At 50.1% G+C, this 21,227-nt stretch overlaps 1 protein-coding gene across 4 annotated transcripts in view; it reads right to left on the minus strand.

Annotated features, from left to right (window-relative positions):
• Nucleotides 1–21,227, minus strand: part of ca7 (carbonic anhydrase VII) — a 43,515-nt gene that overhangs the window by 5,018 nt on the left and 17,270 nt on the right. For all 4 annotated transcript variants that reach the window (XM_072517799.1, XM_072517798.1, XM_072517800.1 and 1 more), the window contains 4 exons: nucleotides 16,775–16,893; nucleotides 14,138–14,233; nucleotides 12,563–12,625; nucleotides 6,260–6,415 (listed from right to left, as the gene is read on the minus strand). In XM_072517799.1, coding sequence (XP_072373900.1) covers nucleotides 6,260–6,415; nucleotides 12,563–12,625; nucleotides 14,138–14,233; nucleotides 16,775–16,893 — 434 coding nt within the window. The remainder of the gene's footprint in view (nucleotides 1–6,259; nucleotides 6,416–12,562; nucleotides 12,626–14,137; nucleotides 14,234–16,774; nucleotides 16,894–21,227) is intronic.

Genomic DNA, 21,227 nt, shown 5'->3' on the forward strand with positions numbered 1-21,227 from the left:
ATCGGTAGGCCCCGATCGCGGGCCAGGCCACAGTGGAGCCCCCCCCCCACCCCCCCATCCCCACCGGGGTCAGAACCCCCCCCCAAACAGGCCGCCCCCGAAAGGATGCAGGCCGAGGTCCTGCCGGGTAAGACCACACGTGGACGGCGGCGGCGGGACACGGATTTTGTTTGCGGCCACTTGGCCCTTTCCGGGCGGAGAATCGCCAGGGGGTGGGGGGGGGGGGGGGGGGCGGGGTAGAGCGGCCCCCGACCGGCGCGCGCCAACCCTGCCGCCGCCTATTCACCGCTCACCGGAGAATCGCCAGACCGGAGTCGCGCGATTCTCAGATGGGCAGCACGGTAGCATAGTGGTTAGCACTGTGGCTTCACAGCTCCAGGGTCCCAGGTTCGATTCCCGGCTGGGTCACTGTCTGTGCGGAGTCTGCACGTTCTCCCCGTGTCTGCGTGTGTTTCCTCCGGGTGCTCCGGTTTCTTCCCACAGTCCAAAGATGTGCAGGTTAGGTGGACTGGCCGTGATAAATTGCCCTTAGTGTCTAAAATTGCCCTTAGTGTTGGGTCGGGTTATGGGGATAGGGTGGAGGTGTGGGCTTGGGTAGGGTGCTCTTTCAAAGAGTCGGTGCAGACCCGATGGGCCGAATGGCCTCCTTCTGCACTGTAAAAATTCTATGATTCGCTTCCAGCCCGGCAATTCTCCGGCTCGGCGTGGGCGGAGAGAATCCCGCCCAACAAGTCTAAACAGATCCTTCAATCCATCACCAGCTTCCGGAAATCACTGTCCAGCTTGTTAAAAACCAAGCTTCTGGTGGAGCCCCGGCCCTGTCCTGATGGATGCAATTCCTGCTTGCCTGCAATCGAGGAGGCAGAGTTGGCAACCAGGGCGCCCGCGAAGTTGGGAAATTGTGTGGATGGACAGCCACCCAGAATGCATCGCACAGGCCACCCTCAAGCTTCTCTGTTTAAGCTGTGCAGGGTGCAAAACAATTTAACCATATCGGGACAATATTAGACAGACATTGTTGCCAACAGCTCCAGGATTGTTCTGGAATCTCTAATCACAGGCAGCACAGTGGTTAGAATTACTACCTCATAGCACCAGGGACCCAGGTTCGATTCCATTTTTAAATGGCGTCCTGATCTCTAGACCCAATGACCCCCCCAACCCACCCGCACCCACTCACTATGAGGGGGTCCCCTCAGACCTCTCCCACATGCGCAGGACACCCCCCTGGTCCAATCACGGACATGTGAAAAATGCCACCTCGGCACCATGGCAGTGCCAACCTGGTACCCCGAGAGTGCCCCTGCCAGCTGAAAGTGCCAAGTTGACACCCAGGTGGCACTGTCAGAGTGCCAGACTGGTAGTGCCAGGGTACCACCGTGCCCCAAGGGCATGCACCTTGGGATCTCCGGTTCACTGGGAGACTCCCAGGAGTGCCGTTCCATCTGGTCCCCGTTTGTGGAGACCAGCACTGAACGGCACTCCCTCAAGGTCTCCAAGGTGAAGATGATGTGGAGATGCCGGCGTTGGACTGGGGTGAGCACAGTACGAAGTCTTACAACACCAGGTTAAAGTCCAACAGGTTTGTTTCGATGTCACTAGCTTTCGGAGCGCTCCAAGGTGAAGGAGTTAGATCCCAACGCCTTGGGTACCTCGGCAAACTGCACATTAAAGTGAGGCTAGCTGTCTCGCTCTAATATGCAGATTTGAAAAAAGGTGATCCCGCCCACAATGGGCAGGATTTACATCGCAACGTCTCACAAGATTGCGGTAGATCTCGCGAGGCATTGCGAGCCGGGTAGATCGACCCCAGGTGAAGTGGGGCAGGCACAAGGCGTCGTATCAATAAGCACCTCTGGGAGCCTGGTCCAATGAGACTTGGCAGGCAGGCTGCACAAGTCCGGGGGTTAATCCAGAGCGCCCCAGGCTGTGGGAGGGTGACAGCCCCACCAGAGGTGGTAGGCACTGCTGATGTAGGTGGTAGACCTCAATATGGAGACTCCTCTGAAGAATGATAAAATCCTGTGGCCACAGCAGCCAGGACATGATTGTGGAGAGGGAAGCTGCGGCCACGATTGGGACCCTCATGTCTCTGTGGGGAAGAGGATTCAAAGGACATGTTGATGGAGCTCTGGACTACCACCAGGAGGCACTCTGTACAAGAACCCGTGGGCTGTACACACAGCCGAGTGGAGGTGACCAGGGGGTGCCATGGAAGGAAGATTCTTTCTCCATCTGAAAATACCCCTAATTTTGTCCGTAAGTGTCATAATTGGTTGCTGCCTTGTTGGAGAAGGCTGGTTGCTGCCTTGTTGGAGATGGCTGCTGACTGTCCTCTCTGAGCCCCAGAGGCCGAATTGTGATGGGAGTTTGAATAACCTGGCTCACCCTATCCCCAGTCTTCGCAGGGCCAGGAAAATTAAGGCCACAGACTTCAAAAGAGACACATTTCTACAGCACGTTTCACTGTCACAAGACATCGCAAAGCACATTACAGCCAATTAATTATTATTGGAAATTCAGTCACTGTTCAAATGTGGGGACTGATGGATGCATGAGATGTGATGTTTGCAGAGGAGAGAAGGGAATAGAGAGAGCAAGACTGAGCAGACACAGATCTAATGGGAAACATTTTCTTCTGTGCTGCGAGTGGTTAGGGTCTAGAATGCGCTGCTTGAGCGTGTAGTGGAGGCAGGTTCAATCGAGGCTTTCAAAAGTGAATTGCATTATTATCTGAAAAGGAAGAACGTACAGAATTCCTGCGAGGTGGTGGGGGAACGGCATTGTTCCTTTGGAGAGCATCGACCAGTGTTCTTCAAACACGGGGGCGCGACCCGCGGGTGGGTCGCTGTTGCTTATTTTCCCCTTGGTTCAATTGCTGTTTTATTACCTTTGCTCTCGAGTCGCCAGGTATCTTTATGATACCGCCACGAGGTTCAAGTCCAAGTAATGATCAATAACCCAATACACCGATTAGTAAGATTTAAATCAAAGCACATTTATTATACACAATAATCGCTACTCATGCACAAATTCTACGTCTAAGCTACTTCTACAACTAACAGGCCTATACTTAACTTCGGACTGGCCCACCAGGTCAGGGGAACAAATGGCCTTTCGTTCGGGTTCTGAGTCTGCGGGATTCGAAGTTGGTATGGATTGGTAGCTAGGAGCGCCTATCTCGTAGCGAGGGTTGAATTAAGACTTACTTCTGTCGGGAGTCACTGCACCGGTCACGGTCAAGGTTGGTTCGTGTTGCTGGGTGACCCGGGCAGGACGCAGAGGTGAAGAGAGAGCGATTTGAACTTGGGGCTTAACTCTTATAGTCCCCAGGGGCTTCTCGCCTTTCGGGGCGGACCCTGTACCTGGTCCCAAGTGATTGGACTTTGTCCCAATCGCTTGGTTCGATTTTCTCCAATACTGGAGCAGTTCCCTGATCGATGGGTGGTCTTGAGGTGGTCGTTCACCTCCTTTGTGTTGGCTCCTGCTGGCGCCGGGGAGTCTGGCTTTGCTTTGTGTGTCCAAAATGTTACTTATTGTTCCCGGGGATTGCTCATCTGTATGCAGATGGCTGCTATATTGTTATGCTGACGGTCCGCTGGTATCGATGTTGTCTGGCCTTTGCAGAGGTAAATACACAGCAAACCTGCAGCCGCTGGTTTCTGTCTATGTTGGCCGACTTTCCCCATCAGCCTTTGCCGTTCGCCATTTTAAATCGGGAGCTGGCCAATTTAGGTGGCTACATCGCGGAGCCGTCCTTCACAGCGCTCCCGATCGCGCAAATCCCCACGCAGCAGCCAGCTTTTAATAACGCCGACTGCAAGCGGCCTTTAAATGGCCGCGAACACGTAAAGAAATTCGGTCACATTGCGCATTCACGCCCGATCATCGGCGCGCATGCGCAGTGCGGCCGCTATGTTTTTTTAAACGGTCGCAGCTTTTTGTTTTACAAGTTCGGGGGGGGGGGGGTTTATTCATTTATTTTATTCATTTAATTTTTTTTTTTTTCATTTATTTTATTCTTTTTTTTTACAAGTTCAGGGGGGTTTTATTTGATAAAATTTTACAGGAAAAAAAATGCAGAACTTTGGACAGATGGAGACTCCATATTTTCCGACACCGGAAAGCTTCACCTTCGTCCACCAGGTTCCATTGGAGGAGCGTGTACGAGGGCCAAAGGGACCCAAAACCATTTCCTCCATTTTTGTCAGCAGCAAACAAGGTAAGAGAAAATGGTGGGTCGCTCAGGTCGGCCGGCGTGGGTTGCGAAGGTCGGCCGGCGTGGGTTGCGAAGGTCGGCCGGCGTGGGTCGCGAAGGTCGGCCGGCGTGGGTCGCGAAGGTCGGCCGGCGTGGGTCGCGAAGGTCGGCCGGCTGGTAAAAATGGGTCCCCGGAAAAAAAGTTTGAAGAACACTGGCATAGGCAGAATGAGCCGAGCAGCCTCCGCCTGTCCGGTAACAATTTGGAGATTCTGAGAGATACGGGGGGCAGGATGGGAGGAGGTAATTAGAGTGGGATGCAGTTCATGTGGAGTAAATAAATCAGTCGGGCTTGCGTGTGTAAATCCTAATTTGTGCCGAGTAAATGACAATCAGAGCACCTGCAGACCAGCAGTGAGGGAGGAGAGATGAAAAGACAGATCGGAGCAGAGTGGAAGAATGGTGCCAGACTGCAATCATACGGGAAACGTAATAGCGGTGAGTCACCAGGCTGGGGCAGAACAAGGACAGGCGCAATGACACTGGCGCAGAGCTGAGCTTTCCCAGAACAGCTGTTCCGCTCTGCAGCCTGGAGGGAGGTGAGGGCAAAACAGATCATCTCCTGCACACAAAAACAGCATCCGTCACTCTTATCACTGCTACCTAAATCAGTTTAACCCTTTGGGTGCTGGCCGGCAGCAATATTTCCAGCTCATACTCCGAACTCGGTGTCGGTGCTCGATAGAGAGGAGCTGGAAACAGCGAGACGCCATCCCTCTCAGCAACTCACCACTCACTCCCTCAATAAGCAGAGAGAGAGAGAGAAAGTCAGGCACACACACACACACACACACACAAGCTGCAGTGTACATGGAGAATGAGAGGAAAAATAACACCTGTGAGAGTGACAGAGAGAGAGAGAATGTGGTTAAAGAGAGTGAGTGAGCAGGAAAGAGAAGCCAGATAGTAGGCGAGGAAAGGTGCAGGAAGGAGAGGAGGAATGTGTCCAACTTTCTTGAACTTTAATGGCATGTTCAGACTTTGTGGCCTCCAGTTTCTCTGGCATTAACCATATCATAATAACCTCTTGAAGCAATTATCTTTACCTAATGATTAGACTAATTAATCTTTAACGTACACAATAAACAGCAAATATTACAACTGGTATTAACTGGGTATCAATATTGAGGGATAGGGCACGAACTTCCTAGAAGGGATCAAAGTCTCCGAGCGAGTGCGTTTAGCCGCCTGTTTCCCGGCACTCGCTATTCAACGCTACACGTGTTGAATAAGGGGGCTGAATGGGGAACGCACGGCCGAGGTCGCACATAGCCCCGGTTTTCACAGCGGGGAGCTCTGCTCGCCAGAACTGTCCGTTGTAGCGAGAGATCAGGACGGCACTTTCAAATGGCGTCCCAGTCTCCGAGACCCACAAATAAAATGCCCACCCCAGCCCGAACGCAACATGGGAGGATTCTTAACTGCCCTCTGAAATGACCCAGCAAGACGTTCAGTCAAGGGCAATTAGGGATGGGTAATAAATGCTGGTCTTGCCAGTGATACTCACATCCCATGGCAAAGGTAAATAAAAATGGGGTGTGTTAGGGTTACTGAAAAAGTCGAACTCTGCTCGAGTGTTTTATTGGGGGGTCGTCGACCATTGATACGTGCCAGCTCGTTGCAAACTAATCCTGTCGTGTGTGTGTGGGGTGTGGTGATGTGGTGGGAGGGCGAGGGTATGCATGTGCGCGTGGTTGCATTTTATATTCTGAGTGTTGAGAATTCTTTTTTATTCTTTCTTTTAATTTAAACTCATGAGGAAACCTGTCTTGCCTTTTGGAAAATCATGGTACAAGGGCCGAAAACATTTCTTCATCTTGCTGCAGTCAGTCAAGAGGCGGGAAAATCAGGAGCCATCCCACCATCTCTCCCCTGTCCGTAATGAGGGACCTATGGTAATGGTTTCAGTCTTCCCAAGATGTATTTGGAGCAATTTTTAACTGGAGCCTCTGAGACAATTCTGGAGGGTTGGCAACTCCTAGGATACAGGAAGTCACTCACCTGCTTCTCAGACACGAGGATGGGTTCCTTGAAGACAATCCACGTCACGCTCTCATGGAGTGGAGGGGTGGTCAGAGAGCCTGGGTACGTCCAGTAGTCCCTGCATTTTGGCAGCAAACACTGTGGGTCAAAGTCCTTGAACTGGGCCTTTGTTTCCTGACAGGAGATTAACACAGTTTCCGTGTCAATAATGTCCACCTCAGGTAGGAGAAAGGTCCAGCCTCATTAGTGCTGCTCACTACTTATCAGATTAACAGCAACTATGCATAAGGAATAGGAACAGGCAGGGGCCATTCAGTCCCTCAAGCCTGTCCAACCATTCAGCACCTATACCCATACCCCATCCCTTAGTGTCCAAAAAGCAATCAACTGTAGTCATAAAGATACTCAGCAAATTTAACATCTGCAGCTCTCTGGGTTAGAAGCTTCCAAAGATTCATAATTCTCCTGAGTTGAAGAAACTTTTCCTCACCTGGATCCTAAATGGTCAAATCCTCAAGACTGACCCCTCCCCCCCCTCAAGCCGAGACTGACCCCCCCCCCCCCCCCCCACCCCCCCCCCCCCCCCCCCCCCCCACCCCCCCACCCCGTGTTCTCGATTTCCCGGCCGGGGGAAACAATCCCTCAGCACCTCCCCCGGGAAGCCCCTCCAGAACCTTGTATGTTTCAACGATATCACCTCCCACTCTCTGAACTTCGGAGAACACACAGAGGTCCAATTTGCTCACTCCCCTCACAGTGCGACGCTCTGCACCCCAGCATCAGTGTGTTGCAAGCTGGGGAGCCGGGTTCGAATCCCACTAGAACAGATGGTGAAAAACGACTTCGATAAAAATCTGGAATTCAAAGTCAATGATGACTATGACCATTGCCGATTGTGGAGACTGAACAGGTCAATAAATTCTCTCAATATAAAAAAAGCTCCATGTCTTGCTTTTAGTTTCACTAATCAGCTTTCATCCTATTAACAATCCATGATTCTCACCGTCGCCCTGTATAAATGGCAGCATGACCTCCTTACACTTGTACTCCGAGCATCTTGCATCTTAAGACCATAAGACCATGAGACTTAGGAGCGGAAGTAAGGCCATTCGGCCCATCGAGCCCACTCCACCATTCAATCATGGCTGATTTCAACTCCATTTACCCGCTCTCTCTCCATAGCCCTTAATTCCTCGAGGACTCAAGAATTTATTAACTTCTGTCTTAAAGACACTCAACGTCCCGGCCTCCACCGCCCTCTGTGGCAATGAATTCCACAGACCCACCACTCTCTGGCTGAAGACATTTCTCCTCATCTCTGTTCTAAAGTGACCCCCTTTTATTCTAAGGCTGTGCCCCCGGGTCCTAGTCTCCCCTGCTAATGGAAACAACTTCGCTACATCCACCCTATCTACGCCATTCATTATCTTGTAAGTTTCTATTAGATCTCCCCTCAACCTCCTAAACGCCAATGAATATAATCCCAGGATCCTCAGACGTTCATCGTATGTTAGGCCTACCATTCCTGGGATCATCCGTGTGAATCTCCGCTGGACCCGCTCCAGTGCCAGTATGTCCTTCCTGAGGTGTGGGGCCCAAAATTGCTCACAGTATTCTAAATGGGGCCTAACTAATGCTTTATAAAGCTTCAGAAGTACATCCCTGCTTTTATATTCCAAGCCTCTTGAGATAAATGACAACATTGCATTTGCTTTCTTAATTACGGACTCAACCTGCAAGTTTACCTTTAGAGAATCCTGGACTAGGACTCCCAAGTCCCTTTGCACTTCAGCATTATGAATTTTGTCACCATTTAGAAAATAGTCCATGCCTCTATTCTTTTTTCCAAAGTGCAAGACCTCGCACTTGCCCACGTTGAATTTCATCAGCCATCTTGGGGCTGGTTTAGCACACTGGGCTAAAGAGCTGGCTTTTAAAGCAGACCAAGGCAGGCCAGCAGCACGGTTCAATTCCCATACCAGCCTCCCTGAACAGGTGCCGGAATGTGGCGACTAGGGGCTTTTCACAGTAACTTCATTGAAGCCTACTCGTGACTCGCATATTTCATTTCATTTTCATTTTTCATTCAATACAGGCTCATCTAACAGTGTGCTGTACTTGCATCAAAAAAAGAAAAAATGTCAGCTTCTATCTTGTTCCTTTTTAGTTCAGTTCTTGCTCAAGACCTCTCATACTGACATTGAAGTCATGGGTTTGAAAGCCACACTTCAGACCAATGCTCCAGCTTAGTATAATTGAGGAAGAGGTCATCTACTTGTGGTCAACACAACACTTCGAATAGCAGCAAAGACTTCTAGCTTAAACAGATTAACTGGTCATTTATCTGAAATGAAATGAAATGAAAATCGCTTATTGTCACAAGTAGGCTTCAAATGAAGTTCCTGTGAAAAGCCCCTAGTCGCCACATTCCGGTGCCTGTTCGGGGAGGCTGGTACGGGAATGTTTGTAGATCTCTCCTGTCAATTTTTCCTGCAATAATAATCACGGTCTTTCGTTGAACGTTCATTGGTTGAACCCGAGTGTCGCTGGCAGGGTAACCATGGCACCTGTTGAACTAAAGGCTGCCTTTGGTGCTGTCGGATTCTGTACTTTTATAATCTTTATTAGTGTCACAAGTAGGCTTACATGAACACTGCAATGAAGTTACTGTGAAAAGCCCCTCGTCACCACATTCCGGCGCCTGTTCGGGTTCACAGAGGGAGAATTCAGAATGTCCAATTCACCTAACAAGCACGTCTTTCGGGACTTGTGGGAGGAAACTCACGCAGACACGGGGAGAACGTGCAGACTCCACACAGACAGTGACCCAAGCCGGGAATCAAACCTGGGACCCTGGCGTGTGAAGCAGCTGTGCTAACCACTGTGCTACCATGTGCACTAGCCCAGAGTGCAGTCACACCATATCCTTTTAAGCCCATCCCCCCCCCCTCCCCACAACTCTACTTCCCTTTCTAGAGCCATAGAATCATAGAATTCACAGTACAGAAGGAGGCCATTCACCCCATTGAGTCCGTACCGGCCCTTAGAAAGAGCACCCCACTTAAGCCCACACCTCCACCCCATCCCCGTAATCCCACCTAACCTTTTTGGACACTAAGGGCAATTTATCATGGCCAATCCACCTAACCTGCACATCTTGGGACTGTGGGAGGAAACCGGAGCACCCGGAGGAAACCCACACAGACACGGGGAGAACGTGCAGACTCCGCACAGACAGTGACCCAAGCCGGGAATCGATCCTGGGACCCTGGCGTGTGAAGCAACAGTGCTAACCACTGTGCTACCGTGCTGCTCCTGATTCCTTCTCAACCCAAATCCCTGGACTTCCCTTTGAAGTCCAGGAGTGACATCCTTCTTTTTCTCAGGACTGCCTTTGTAAGTGCAAAGTAGATAACCATGGGCGGGATTCTCTCAGCCCGGGGCCGGGAGAAACCCGCGGCCGGCGCGAATCGCGCCACGCTGCACCGACGCCGGCACGCGATTCTCCGCAGAATCGGCGCCATTGGCGCCGCCGTGGTTGGCGCGGCACGGGTCGGGGGCCGTTCTACGCGGCCGGCCCGCCAATTCTCGGCCCAGGATGGGCCGAGCGGCCGTCGTAAAAACGGCGAGTCCCGCCGGCGCCGTCCGCACCTGCTCTCAGCCGGCGGGAACCCCGGCGTGGAAGGGTCCGGGGTGGGGGGGGGGGGGGGGGGGGCTCCGATGTGGCCTGGGCCGCGATCGGGGCCCATCGATCGGCGGGCCGGCCACTCTGGCCGGAGGTCTCCTTTCTTCTGCGCCGGCCCCTGTGGTCCTGCGCCATGTTGCATCAGGGCCGGCGCGTTGAAGGAAGCCACTGCGCCGGGATGAGCAGCTGGAGCGGCCCGGTCCACACCAGCGCCGTGCTGGCGGGGCCAGAATTGCCGCTCCTGAGGCCGCGTTGACACCGTCGAGAAACGTGATGGCGTTTCCGATGGCGTCAACACTTAGCCCGGCACAGGTCCCGGCAGGAGGTTTCTGATGGGTGATGGATACAGATTGAATGGGTATAAAAGGATAAATACTCAAAGGAGAAAAACATTGCTGGGATCTGAAGACGCCGTGGAGTGAGACAAACAATATTGCTCTGAAAGAGCTAGTACACATCTGATGGGCCAAATAACCTCCCTCTGTGCTGTGATGCACTATTCCAAGACAACACAACTCCCATTCTGCCAATTAGAGTGCCTGCTCTATGTCCCAAGTTAGAAATTGAACGCAGATTCTCTGGATGGCCAACATAGTAACATAATTACTACCTTTTATTTTTGGATAAATTACACTGCAAACATCCAAAACCAAAGACCCTTTAATAATAGATACAGAACCATGAAAATGTCAAGGGAACAGATTCTGCATGAATGTGTAGGGCAAATTACTTATCCCCTGGTTATTTGCAAACCCATATTGAGAAATCAGTTTGAAAAACACAACAGATAAAACCTTGGGGTGGTGATGGAGGTCTTGGCCACCAGCTTGAGAACCAGCAAGAGCCCCCTCTAGTCTCTTTTCGCTGATCACAGACGGTCAGTCACAGATTGGCGGCACTTCTACACTCACCAGTGCAGCTGGGGAGAAGGTGGCTGCTGCCGGGCCCTCAGTGTGAGGAGGGACCCAGGCAGAAGTCAGTCACGGTGTGGTAGTACCAGGTATTGCGGTACCCGAGAGGCTGATGACCATTGGTTAGACCCAGGAGTCTACCATTGGCTGTATTACGTAGCTCCGCCCTGAAGGCGGGGTATAAGAGATGGTGCCGTCCCAGCAGCCTTCACTTTCTGTACCGAAGCTGCTGGGGAAAAGGATCTAGTAGATTAAAGCCTTCAGTTATGAAATCACTTTGTCTTGAGTGTAATTGATCGCGCATCACACGGCAAGAAGGGAATTTGTGGAAGAGGGTTGCAGGGAATGTGGGCAGCAGTAAAGGCAGGGTGGTGGCTCTCAGCAGCTCCCCCTTCCTAATGTTGAATCCCTCGATCAGGTTCTGAGGGTCTTGGGATGAGGGACATCCCTCCTCAACCCCCGGGAACCACAAGCAAACCCGTCAGGATTTGTGGTTTCTCCCTGCATGGCAAACCCCCGTCCACTGGCTCAATCATTCCAATGCTCTCGGTGGAACTCTCTCCTCGGGCAGCATGGTAGCACAGTGGTTACCGCTATGGCTTCACAGCACCAGGGCCCCAAGTTCGATTCCCGGCTTGGGTCACTGTCTGTGCGGAGTCTGCACGTTCTCCCCGTGTCTGCGTGGATTTCCTCCGGGCGCCCCGGTTTCCTCCCACAAGTCCCGAAAGACGTGCTGTTAGGTGAATTGGACATTCTGAATTCTCCCTCTGTGTACCCGAACAGGCGCCGGAATGTGGCGACGAGGGGATTTTCACAGTAACTTAATTGCAGTGTTAATGTAAGCCTACTTGTGACAATAAAGATTATATCTTCTGTAAACCCGATTCTATCAAAAACATTGTTGCATGCTTCGTAACTAATCCCGTTCATTTAAAACCCTCGTGCTCATAGTCCTCATTAAAATTCTCATCTTCATTTTCACTTCACTACATAGCCTCTCCCTTCCCCTCCTCTGTCCCTCCAACCCTCCGAGATCTTTGCGTCCCTCCAATTCTGGCCTCGTGATTGGCGTCAGTTACCATTGGGACCGGGCCTTCAGCTGCCTGAGCTCCAGGCTCTGAAATTCCCTCCCTAATCCCCTCTACCTTTCTCTGTGATAAGATGTTTCTTAAAACTTACCAAAGTTGCTAAAGTTTTATTCAGCTGTACCAATGTCAATTTGAGTATGAGTGCACCTGTGAAGCTTGGGGCATTTTACTACATTGAGGAGGCTATATAAATGCAAGCTGTTGTTGTTGAGAAACTAAACATCCCAAAGGCATGGCTTCAACACAAACGTATTTCACTTTTGAGCTCCAACGCAACCCGTTATTTGGTGCATGCAATAAACATCCAGAAAATCTGTTAAGATTGTTCTCAAATCCCAACCCGTTCAGGATCGTCCTTTAGGGAAGGAAACTTGTGACCAGTTGATCAGTTTGGCTGCTAAGTTTCATATTATGTGACTGACTCAATGAAGTGGCCCAACAATCCACTCTTTTAAACTTATTGGTTCTAATAACGACACTTTTTTTTGCAGCAATTAGAGTCAGGGAATAAACAAATGGTCAGAGAAAGCATTGGTGCCAACACGGGTGGAACAGACTGAAAGCTACACGGCCCCTCTTCGGGTAGATGGACCGGCTCTCTTTACATATCCGTAACTCTCCAAACGTCCTATCTTACCTTGAATTTAACCATGTACAAGGCATCTGTTAATCTGTGCAGGTTGGCATGTTTATCTCCAGTCTGAAAGTGAGGAAATTTCAAAATATGACTGGGTTAGATTGGTTAAGAGTATCTTGATAGAATTACGCATCATTCAGAGCTCAGAAGCTGCCCATTCGGCCCAACGGGTCCATGCTGGTGTTAATGCTCCAAGTGAGACTCCTCCCACCCTCTTCATTGATCCTATCAGCAAATCCCTCTGTTCCTTTCTCCCTCATCTGTTTATCCAATTACCCCTTAAATGCCTCTCATCCTACTTGTTTCAACCACTCCCGATGAAGAATGTTTCACGTTTCCATCACTCTCCGGGTAAAGATGTTTCTCCTGAATTCCCTACTGAATTTATTGGTGATAATCTTATATTTATGGCACCGAATTCTGGTCTTCTCTACAAATGTAAACACCTCTGCATCCACACGATCAAACCACATTGGAATGTTAAAGACCTCTACCAGTTCACCCCTCGCTTTCACTTTTCTAGTGAGAATAACCGTGGCTCGATAAATCTTTTCCAGTAATTGTAAATCACATATGGTTCCCCTGCTGCTTTCACCATGGCAACGCCTTGGCCAACCAAAGTCCATTTGCCAACAAATCAGCACTCTTTTCTCTTAGTGTAAATTGTTGTAAAATTTGGCATTCTTGCATTTGTCCCAATGAGTGAAAATACTTTGGCAACAAGTTTCTCTTTCCAGCACAGCTCTGCTATCATTGTTGGAATTCATTTTTTTGCACCCTCCAGTTTCTCTATATCCTTTTCATTTCATATTAATCTAAGAGTTGACCTACAGGGATAGAATAAATAAACTTATGACCTGGAAACACCGGTATATACTGTAGAACAATAAAGGCATTGCTCCCAAGCACGAAATCCAGGCTAATAATGCCAGTACTGAACCTTACAGATGAGATGCTAAATCATCGGTTGTCAATGTCTTAATAATTACATTTTTAATGTTTATTGGCAATCACATTGTTAAATAGCTAATGGATATTGGTCCACCTAGAAACGGGGATAGCTGAGACACTGGGGGCCGGAGTATTGTTGACCGTAACCAAGTCAATGAACTCTCTCCAGCAAAGAAAGTTTTAACTCCACCCACTGGCGTAGATCTGATCAAGGACTATCGTTCCCTCGTGGGGATATTAAAAAGGTTTTATGGTATTATTTCAAAGAGCCAGGCAGTTCTGCCAGAATCCAGGCCAATATTTATCCCTCAACCAACATCACCAAACCAGATGATTTTGTTGTTGCTGTTTGGGGGAGCTTGCTGTGTTTACTGCATTGTAACAAAATCTACCCTGGCTGTAAGTGCTTGGGGGACAATCTGGGATCGTACCAGGCCTAAATGTAAATTAGTTCTCGTTTAAGTTTACAACAATGTTTGTGACAGATCTGAGCTTTTATTTGTCAGCCTTAGCTGGCTTGAGTGACGGACCACTCAATCCTTTTTGCCTTCCTCGTGACTAAATTCAAATCAGGTCACAACAAATTTCTCCTTTCTCACCATTAACTTTAAAAAACAAACTTACCTCCAGGAAAACAGCCACCACAGCCAGTCCATCATGTGATACCGCTGCCTCGCCAAAGGTATTGTACTTGGTTGAGTTCCAGTGAACCAAGTGAAGCTGTAACAGATGGAAAAAGAATGACCATCGCAAGTTTGGGAGGACCAAGCACGTCACAAGCTATCAGCAAACAGAGTCTAATTAAACTGTATTTCTCCGCAAATAGAGTCACCACGGACTACAGCAAATAGAACTCATGACCAAGACTATAGCAAGGCCTTCCGGTAAATGCAGGATAATTTCTCCAGCAAACTGCACTGAGTGGGGGGGGATCGTTGCTTATTACAGATGTGAAATTAATCCCAGTTACTACCGGTCCCGTGATCGACAGGGGAATTAACTAATCATCTCCACTCTGTGGTTTCACGACATGCACCGACTAAATTTTTATTTTATTTTATTTAAGAGTACCCAATTCATTTTTTCCAATTAAGGGGCAATTTAGCGTGTTCAATCCACCTAGCCTGCACATCTTTGGGTTGTGGGGGTGAAACCCACGCAAACACGGGGAGAATGTGCAAACTCCACCTGGCAGTGACCCAGGGCCGGGATCGAACCTGGGACCTCAGCGCCGTGAGGCCGCAGGGCTCACCCACTGCGCCACCGTGCTGCCCTGCACCGACTAAATTAATCCCAGTTTGAGGCATTTCGGATACCAGGATAGGCTAAAAGAGTGGGACTTTATCCTTCAGAAAACCGTAAGCTTGGGAGAAATCTGACAGCGGATTACGAGATGATGAAGAAATGGTTTGTGTTGGAGTCGATAGTTTGTTCTAATTAAATAGGTTAGTGAGGACCAGGGGCAACAAGGTGAGCTTGCACACGGTAAGATCGAGGTTCCATTTCCTTGAGAATAGTGAATCGCTGGAACGGGTTAATAAAAGCCAATTACAGCGGATGCTGGAATCTAAAACAAAAACAGAGAATGCGGGACAATCTCAGCAGGTGTGGAGAGAGAAGGGAGCTCACATTTCGAGTCTGGATGACCGTTTGTCAAAGCCCTGGAACAGGCAGTTAGCTCATTTAGTGGACGTCAATTCACTAAATTCCTAGAAGCGTGAGCTGGAGCAATTCCTTTTTACAAGACAACAGGGAACGATCATGAGTTTTGATCCCCCAAAATCAGGGGGAAGTGGGAGGGAGTCAAATAGGAATTTCTCTGAATTTTCTTCACATCAAAATTGGGACTAAAGATTTCTCGCTTTTCATTGGCTCTCCCGGGAAATCACATGTGATTCCAGATGGGATGGGGGTAGTGTATATTGTAACGCACAATTTGGTAGCACAAATGTTGTGGGACATTTCTTGTCTGTCGCGGCGTGTGTGAATTTATTTGGAAGGAATCAAAAAATACACAAGTATATCCAAAAATGCCACACATGCAGTTGAAGATAGGCCCATAAAACAGGCCTATACATTACACAATGTAGAAATTCACTTGTGAATTCATGACTGAACCACAGATTTCCCAGGGCATCTCGCTAATATTCATTGAAATTAAAACCAATGAGGATTTGAAACTGGTATTCTGGGCTCAAAACCTCTTACACTACATTGTGCAAGTTAACGGTCCTTTCACATTAGCTCTCATGGTTTAGTGCATGACTCAATTACCTTGAGCGGCCGGAGTTCTCCGGTCGTTGCCATTCTCTTTTCCCGCTGGCAGCGCACCCCCGCTCGTGGATTTCCCGGCGGTGTGGGGCGGCTTCAACGGGAAATCCCATTGACAAGCGGCGGGAGGAGAGATTACCCCCGCCAGGAAGGGAGAATCCCGCGCCAGCGAATGGTGCACCGGCCTGAAACACGCGGCTGGGGGAGCGGAAAATCCCGCCCACCATCGGGAAATGTTACACGGTTAAAGAGTAACCGGGTGGTGTTTTCCTCTCTCAGCTCGAGCTAGAAAGTGTCAAGTTACCATTGACCTCAGTGCCTTTTAAATCAAATAGAAATCAAACCTGGGCCATCCATTCCAGGCCTGTGACCCGAATTAGACAGGCTGTTCGGGGACATCAGCTAAAAGCAAGGGTTGCTCGCAGAGGGAGCGGTTGCAGGCTCAAAATCTGCCATTACTCATCATCTTGGCTAATGCATGGAGATTGGTCCCTAGTCTACACACACTCCCTCCACCACCGACGCACAGTGGCAGCCGTGTGCACCATCTACAAGGTGCCCTGCAGGAACTCACCAAGGCTCCTTAGGCAGCACCTTCCAAACACACAACTACCATCTAGAAGGACAAGGGCAGCAGACACAGATGGAAACATCACCACCTGGGAAGCTTCCTCCCCAAGCCGCACGCCGCCCCGACTTGGAAATACACCGGCGTTCTTTCACTGCGTTAAAACCCTGGAACCCCCTCCCCTAAAGGCCCTGTGGGTGTGCCAGCACCTCAGGGAACGCAACAGTTCAAATTCTCAGGGGCAATTGGCAATACCAGCGACACCCACATCCCATAAACAAACAAGAAATAAAATTGGAGGGGGAAACAGCGGGCAAGAAGACTGAACCCTAAAAAGGGAGTCAGCACCTTCAGGAAAGAGAATAAGACACAATGATCTCATCGTCGACGATCATTACCCGATTGAAGAAACGTTTGCTTACCTCGCCAGGGTAGGACTTGCCATCGACAGTATGCTCGGATCCTTGCCTGCCTCTCTGTCCCCAGTGAAAATGGAACTGTTTCAGTTTATAGGGATTCTCCAGGGGGCCACCACTGACCACTGCAGGATGGTGAATGGTATCAATGTTAGAACCAGATCAGGAAAGCCATTAATTATCATACAACAACAACTTGTCATTGTTCATGACCTTTACCATAGTCAAGTTTCCAGAGATGCTTCAGTGGAGCTTTGATCAATAAGAACAGTCACCAAGCTGCACGAGGTGAAATTAATAATAACAATAATAATAAATAATAATCATTTATTGTCACAAGTAGGCTTCAATGAAGTTACTGTGAAAAGCCCCTAGTCGCCACATTCCGGCGCCTGTTCGGGGAGGCCAGTACAGGAATTGGACCCGCGCTGCTGGCCATTACAAGCCAGCTGTTTAGCCCACTGTGCTAAACCAGTCCCTGATTAGGACAGATGATTCGAATTCGAAGAGCTAGCACAGGCACGATGGGCCGAGTGGCCCACCGCTGTGCTATATTATTTGACCCGATCTATGCTATGAATGGGCTGATTAGCTCAGATGGATGGATGGGCAGTGTGTGGTTCAGAACAGTGCCAGCAGCACGAGTTTTATTCCTGCTCCGGCTGAGATAGCCTTGGTACCTGCCGCTTCTCTCTGCCTGGGAGAGGAAGGCGAAGCCAAACCACCACTGCCAACATCTGTCCAGAAAGCATCAACAGATAATGAGCCCATGGAGCTGCCACTGGATGGAGCACGTGCGCTATGAAGCGACCAGAAGCTTGCTCAGAGAGAGAGTTAGGTTTCAAGGAGCAAGGGAACGAGGGGAAACAAATTCAAGAACTATGGGCCTTGGCTGCTAAAAGGCACAGGCAGCACCAGAGGAGCAATTAAAAATCAGGATCTCCAGAAAGTGGGAAATTCAGGTCACAGCAGAGAGCACGAAAGTCCACCGTGCCCACTCCATCCAGAGTCCATCGTGCCCACTCCATCCAGAGTCCATCGTGCCCACTCCATCCAGAGTCCACCATGCCCACTCCATCCAGAGTCCATCCTGCCCACTCCATCCAGAGTCCATCGTGCCCACTCCATCCAGAGTCCATATCATGCCCACTCCATCCAGTGTCCATCGTGCCCACTCCATCCAGAGTCCATCGTGCCCACTCCATCCAGAGTCCATCCTGCCCACTCCATCCAGAGTCCATCCTGCCCACTCCATCCAGAGTCCATCCTGCCCACTCCATCCAGAGTCCACCATGCCCACTCCATCCAGAGTCCATATCATGCCCACTCCATCCAGAGTCCATCGTGCCCACTCCATCCAGAGTCCATATCATGCCCACTCCATCCAGTGTCCATCGTGCCCACTCCATCCAGAGTCCATCCTGCCCACTCCATCCAGAGTCCATCCTGCCCACTCCATCCAGAGTCCATCCTGCCCACTCCATCCAGAGTCCATCGTGCCCACTCCATCCAGAGTCCACCGTGCCCACTCCATCCAGAGTCCATCCTGCCCACTCCATCCAGCCCACTCCATCCAGAGTCCATCGTGCCCACTCCATCCAGAGTCCATATCATGCCCACTCCATCCACTGTCCATCGTGCCCACTCCATCCAGAGTCCACCATGCCCACTCCATCCAGAGTCCATGTCATGCCCACTCCATCCAGAGTCCATCCTGCCCACTCCATCCAGAGTCCATGTCATGCCCACTCCATCCAGAGTCCATCCTGCCCACTCCATCCAGTGTCCACCGTGCCCACTCCATCCAGAGTCCATCATGCGTTTATTATACATCAGTGGTTCCTTTCTTACCCACCCTCTGTTCCCATCCCCCACCTCACCTGTTGATTATTTAAAAACCAGGTCCATTGACATACCGAGAATCAAAGAAACGAGCATTGTTGTTAATCTCTCCATAATCCTTAACTTTGCACGCTAGATACCCGGAGTTAGCTCTTTTTAAAAAATAAAGCTCCCATTGATTCCAACACTTTCTCCAGTGGTTTGTCCGAACAGGAGTTAGACGGAATGGGGAAGAGGCGATGAATTCTCTCCCGCTGCAGTTGTCCGTCCTGTTTCGATTCAGGATCAAGAATAACATTTGCACAGGGCTGGATAGAGGGTCTTTGGGGCTGGAGCAGCTTAGATTCACTGGAATGATACAGGGTTAAATGAAGGGGAAACAGATCTGCGAGAAGTGGAGGGAGCGAATGGCCTCCTCCTTTTCCTCCCTTGCTACAATACTGAAGGAAATCAGCCTGGATAGGTCTCTCCCCCCCCACCCCCCACCCCCTTCCCCCACCCCTTTAATGAAACTGATACAAGAGAGTTACACTGAATAATTTATACACATCAAAAGCCAAGTTGGCAGAAGTCTCATTTCAGTAATTCGATTCGCCCAGAGGCCCACGATCTCATTGTTAATTTTACTTGGCCCTCAGAAACAAAGAGCTGCACTTTTTTTTTTAAAGTACTCCATTGTGCCATGAACATGCTAATCATGTAGACTTTGGATTCAACAACTATTCATAGAACGCCTTAACCGATTGCCCTGTTAGAGCCGGTGGCTAAAGCTTAGTCATGGAGGAAGGTTTAAAGGCCAGTATAGAGGACGGAAGGGGGGTAACAAGGTGGAACGAATTAGAGAGGGGATTCCAGACCTTATGGTCCAGGAAGGCATCGCCGCTAACGAAACAATGTAAATAGTGGCGGACACCAAGCCAAGTGCGGCAAGGGGGGGGGGGGGGTGTCACAGGTACCGCAGCGTTGTGGGGCTGGAGGATATTACAGAGGTAGGGAGGGGCGAGGCCATAGAGGGATTTGAAAACGAGGATGATAATTTTAAAACCGAGGTGTTGATGAACCAGATCCAATGTAGGTCATTCAGCTCGAGGTTGAACGATGAAGGAAACCTGGGACAGGTTAGCACACAGGCAGCAGAGTTTCCTGCGATAAGTGAGCCGGCGATGTCCAGGCTGGATAATGAGGACCGAATGGGATTATTTTCTTTAGGGCTGAACTGGGACGTGTGAATGAAAAATGAAACTCGCTTATTGTCACAAGTAGGCTTCAAATGAAGTTACTGTGAAAAGCCCCTAGTCGCCACATTCCGGCGCCTGTTCGGGGAGGCTGTTACGGGAATGAAACATAGGTGCACCGAAATATAAATCCGTGCAGATAAAACTCTGCCATTCATTATCACATTGATCAATCGAACTCAGTTGCTCGCTTTGGAATTCAAACTGAGCGAACAAGATTCACTGCATCTTAACCCTTAAGAAAAAGCTGGCACATCACCAAGGGCTTTTTCAAGGGAGTTGGTAGGAGTATTATGGGGCATGTGTGGGCAAATAAGACCCCGAGGGTTAGGAGAGGGTTCTTGGAACGCAATAGGGACCGTGGAGGGTTGGCTTTGCCAAACCTAGGGAGCTACTACTGGGCAGCAAACGTGGCGATGATCCGCAAGTGGGTTATGGAGGGAGAGGGGGCGGCATGGAAGAGGATGGAGATGACTTCCTGTAAAGGAACGAGCCTGGGGGTGTTGGTAACGGCACCGCTGCCGCTCTCGCCGACAAAATACACCACAAGTCCGGTGGTGGCGGCAACACTAAGGATCTGGGGCCAGTGGAGAAGGCACCGGGGTGCAATGGGAGCATCGGTGTGGTCCCCGATCAGGGGTAACCACCGGTTTGTCCCGGGGAAGATGGACGGGGGGCTCGAAGGCTGGCATCGGGCGGGAATAAGAAGAATGGGGGACCTGTTCATTGACGGGACATTTGCGAGCCTAGGGGCACTGGAGGAGAAATTTGAGTTACCCCCGGGAAATGCATTTAGATATATGCAGGTGAGGGCTTTTGTGAGGCGACAGGTGAGGGCATTTCCGTTGCTCCCGGCACAAGAAGTTCAAGATAGGGTGATCTCGGGTGTATGGGTCGGGGAGGGCAAGGTGTCGGAAATATACCAAGAGATGAAAGAAGAGGGGGAAGCACTAGTAGAAGAATTGAAAGGTAAATGGGAGGAGGAGCTGGGGGAGGAGATTGAGGAAGGGCTATGGGCTGATGCCTTGGGTAGGGTTAATACCTTCTCCTTGTGTGCCAGGCTCAGTCTGATACAATTTAAGGTGGTTCACAGAGCGCATTTGACGGGGGCGAGGTTGAGTAGGTTCTTTGGGGTAGAGGACAGATGTGGAAGGTGCTCAGGGAGCCCGGCGAACCATGTCCATATGTTTTGGTCATGCCCGGCACTGGAGGGGTTCTGGAGAGGAGTGGCGGGAGTAATATCCCAGGTGGTGAAAGTCCGGGTCAAGCCAAGCTGGGGACTAGCAATATTTGGAGTAGTGGACGAACCGGGAGTGCAGGAGGCGAAAGAGACCGGCATTCTGGCCTTTGCGTCCCTAGCAGCCCGGCGAAGGATCTTGCTA

The sequence above is a fragment of the Scyliorhinus torazame genome, chromosome 10, assembly GCF_047496885.1.
Source record: "Scyliorhinus torazame isolate Kashiwa2021f chromosome 10, sScyTor2.1, whole genome shotgun sequence".
Lineage (NCBI taxonomy): Eukaryota > Metazoa > Chordata > Chondrichthyes > Carcharhiniformes > Scyliorhinidae > Scyliorhinus > Scyliorhinus torazame.